At 44.5% G+C, this 3,811-nt stretch overlaps 1 protein-coding gene across 1 annotated transcript in view; it reads left to right on the forward strand.

The window, feature by feature from the left end:
* The first annotated feature begins 3,269 nt into the window (after positions 1 to 3,269).
* CBX7 (chromobox homolog 7) overlaps positions 3,270 to 3,811 on the forward strand; it is a 22,935-nt gene continuing 22,393 nt past the window's right edge. The window contains exon 1 of the mRNA XM_011979123.1: positions 3,270 to 3,467. Coding sequence (XP_011834513.1) covers positions 3,270 to 3,467 — 198 coding nt within the window. The remainder of the gene's footprint in view (positions 3,468 to 3,811) is intronic.

Genomic DNA, 3,811 nt, shown 5'->3' on the forward strand with positions numbered 1-3,811 from the left:
TTGCAGTGAGCTGAGATCCGGCCACTGCACTCCAGCCTGGGCGACAGAGCCAGACTCCGTCTCAAAAAAAAAAAAAAAAAAAAAGATATTTGCTGTAGGTTTTTTGTAGAGACCTTTACCAGGATAAAGACATTCCCTTGTGTTGATAGTTTGCTACAAGTTTTAAAACAAACAAATGTTGAACTGTTCCTGCATATACTGAGATGATCACATGTCTCCCTCCTTTATTTTTTAATTTTATTCATGTATTTATTTATTTTTTGAGATGGCGTTTGCTCTTGTTGCCCAGGCTGGAGTACAATGACATGACCTCAGTTCACTGCAACATCTGCCTCCCAGGTTCAAGTGATTCTCCTGCCTCAGCCTCTGGAGTAGCTGGGATTACAGGTACCCACCACCATGCCTAGCTCATTCTCCTTTAATTTTTTTAATGAGGCAAATTATATTGATTGGTTTTCAAATGTTAAACCAACCTTGCATTTCTGGATTAGACTCAATTTTACCATGATGTAATATTATTTTTACATACTGCCCAATTTGATTTGCTGATGTTGTATTTAGGATGTTGTTATCTATATTCATAAGCGACATTGTCCTGTAATTTTTTCTTGTGCTGTACTTGTCACATGAAGGATTGGGAAGCAGTCTCTCTCTTTCTATTATGTGGAAAAGTTGGGGGTAGCACTGGAATGAGTGTATTTCAATAGCTTATAGGTGACGTCTTCTGAGTCTGAGCTTTCTTTGTGGAAGCATTACTGATTCAGTTCCTTTAATCATTATGGGGAGGTCTGATGTCCAGCTGGTGCTATAGGATTTCAGACTGCTCAAGTTCCAAAATAATTTCATACCAATTGGCATATAGCTGCTACGATCAACCTCCTAAGTACAATGACTCTTCCAGGGATGCCCCAGATCCCCCAGACCTTTTGATGACACATAAATCATGGAATTAGTGCGTGGATAGCCTTCTGGACCCTGCTTCGTGTGCAGGCTGGAAAGTGTTTTAAATGGTCAGTAACTGGCTACGAAAGTATTTCATAATTTGGTACTATGACTAGGGATGCTACTCATTCGGGCTTTCTCTTTATCTTGCGTCCATTTTGGTAAGGTATATTTTCCTAGGAACTTGCCCCTTTCATTTAAATTTTTAAGCTATTGTAATGAGATTATTCATAATATCCTCTTTTACTTTCCTTTTTAAAATGTCTACAGGTTCTTTAACTTTTAATTACTGATATTAGTTAATTGTGTCTGCTCTCTTCTTGATCAATTTCAACAGGGGTTGTCCATACCATTAGTCTTTTCACAGAAATAATGTTTGGCTTTGCTGATCCCATTTCATTATTTTCCCCCTTCCCCTTCCCCTTCCCCATCTCTACTAAAAAGACAAAAATTAGCCGGGGGTGGTGGCGGGTACCTGTAATCCCAGCTATTTGGGAGGCTGAGGCAGGAGAATCGCTTGAACCCCGGAGGCAGAGGTTGTAGTGAGCTGAGATCACGCCACTTCACTCCAGCCTAGGTGAAAGAGCAAAACTCCGTCTCAAAATAAATAAATAAATACAACGAAAACAACAACAACAAACCCATACTTCTTACTTTCCAAACATGGGGCTTTTGAAGCGAACTTTTTGTTATTCATCTCTAGCTTATATGTGTTGTGGTCAGAGAATGTGTTCTGTTATTTCTGACTTTTGAAATTTATTGAAATTAACTGTTTTTGTAAGTATTCCATATGTCTTGAAAAGGGGAGTATTTTACCATTGTAGATAACAGTGTGCTATACGTCTATTAGTTAAGTTTATTAATCATGTTCGAGTCGCCTATCTCCTATATACTATTGAATATTTTTCTTCTCCTACCAATTATGGAGGGATGAGTGTTAAAATCTCCCACTATAATTGCGGATTTGTCTGTCTCTCCATCTAGTTCTCTTCTTCATGTTTCTTATATTTTAAGACTGGTATTTGCATACAAATGTGAAATTGTTCTATTTTTCTGGTGAATTGGACACTTTTCATTGTGAAATGACCTTATCTCTAGTGATGTTTTTCCCTAGATGTTAGAATAACTGCACCAGCCTTCTTTTTGTTAGCATTTGCATGGTATTTTTACCCCATGTGTTTACTTTTGACCTTCACTAGCTTTATGTTTTGGAAGTGTCTCTTGTGGGTTTCTCTTGTAAACTGCATCTAGCAATTTATGCATTCTGATAATCTTTGTATCTTAACTGCAATATTTAGTTACATTTATTGAATCACAGAATATTAGAATTTATAGTCGTCTATTTGTCCCCTCCCTGCCCCGTCTTGTATTTATTTCTCTCTCCATTCTTGCCTGCTTTACGGTTGTTCGGGTTGATTTGATCATTCTTTTTCCTCCTCCAATAATTTGGATAACTATACACTGCATTTCCAGTCCTACAGTGTTTATTCCAGTAATGACAATCTGGATTCTCAAATTCGTCAAAGTGTATTTGGTATCTATCTTCACCCTCCTCCTGAAGAATATAAGGATCTTAGAACACTTTAACTCCACTCACCCAAGTATATGCCATCACTGTTACGTATTTTACATCTGTTTTTATCCAGAAGACATTGTTATTGTTTCACACTATCAATGTCATTCATTTTTCTTTATTCCCTGTTGCATCAGACCTCTGTCTGGGATCATCGTTCTCCTGCCTGAAGTTCCCGCTTTGGAATCTCCCTCCGGAGGGTGTGCCAGTGGCAAACTCTTAAGTTTTTGTATTCGTGTTATGATTTCATCTACGTTCTGGATACATGTACCTCATACTGGCTACATAATTCTTGAAAGATAATTTCACTGAAAATGTAATTCTAAGATGATGGTATATCTCTGGCTTCCGTTGCTCTTGATGAAGTCAGGTGTGAATCTATTACTCTCTTTTTCTGTGTGCCAGAAGAGGTGTTGGATTTTATTCTGAGGGGAATAGGAGGAAAATTTTTAAGCACAGGGTGACCCCGTCAGATCTGCATTTGAGAAGCACACTCTGGCACTAAGATCGGAGAGACGGCAGCTCCGCGAGGTCTCTGCTGTGGTCCAGAGAAAAGACGGGGCGAACTTGGGCGGTGGGTGCAGTGAGGGCAGGCAGACCCGAGTCCCCGAGGGGAGGCTGGAGCGACAGGAGTTGGGGTCAGTGCAGGAAGGAGCAGGGACGACTCCGGGCTCCCAGCGAGGAATGGAGGCGCGTCAGCGAAAAAGGAAGGGGGGTGAGGAATCAAGAGTTCGTCTCGGACCTCATGCCACAAATGGCTGAGCCCCCACTACGCACCGAGCGCCCAGTGCACGCGGGGCTGGGGAAGGCTGGGGCAGCGCGGCGGCAAAATCCGTCCCCGGGGGACCTCAGCTCCACGGCGGCCGCTCCTGCCGCTAACGAGGGCCCGGCCCGGGAGCTCCCGAGGCAGCGCCCGCGTCTGATCCGCGCGTCTCGGTACCGACCATCGAGGGTCGGGGGGATGGACAAATGGAAGGCGGATGGAGGGCTCGGTGGACGGACGTGGGGACACCAGGCAAACTGCGCCGCGGCCAAGGCCGGATGAGGGAGACTTCGGCGCCGCGACGTCCGGACACGGTGGGAAGCCTTTTGGGTCCTGCGTCTCCTGCAACTCGAGGGGCTGCGCCTCGGCCCGGTCTCCTCCGCTGCGAGAGGTGGGCAAATGGCCTCCCCGCTCTGAGCCTCGACTTTGTCGTCGGCTCCACTGGGCCCTGCCACTTTGGCCCCTGGCAGTCGCCGGGAGGCTGTGAGGCGCCCGCCTGGGTATTAAGCATCACGTCCGCCGCGGCGCCACAG

The sequence above is a fragment of the Mandrillus leucophaeus genome, unplaced genomic scaffold, assembly GCF_000951045.1.
Source record: "Mandrillus leucophaeus isolate KB7577 unplaced genomic scaffold, Mleu.le_1.0 Scaffold2, whole genome shotgun sequence".
NCBI lineage: Eukaryota > Metazoa > Chordata > Mammalia > Primates > Cercopithecidae > Mandrillus > Mandrillus leucophaeus.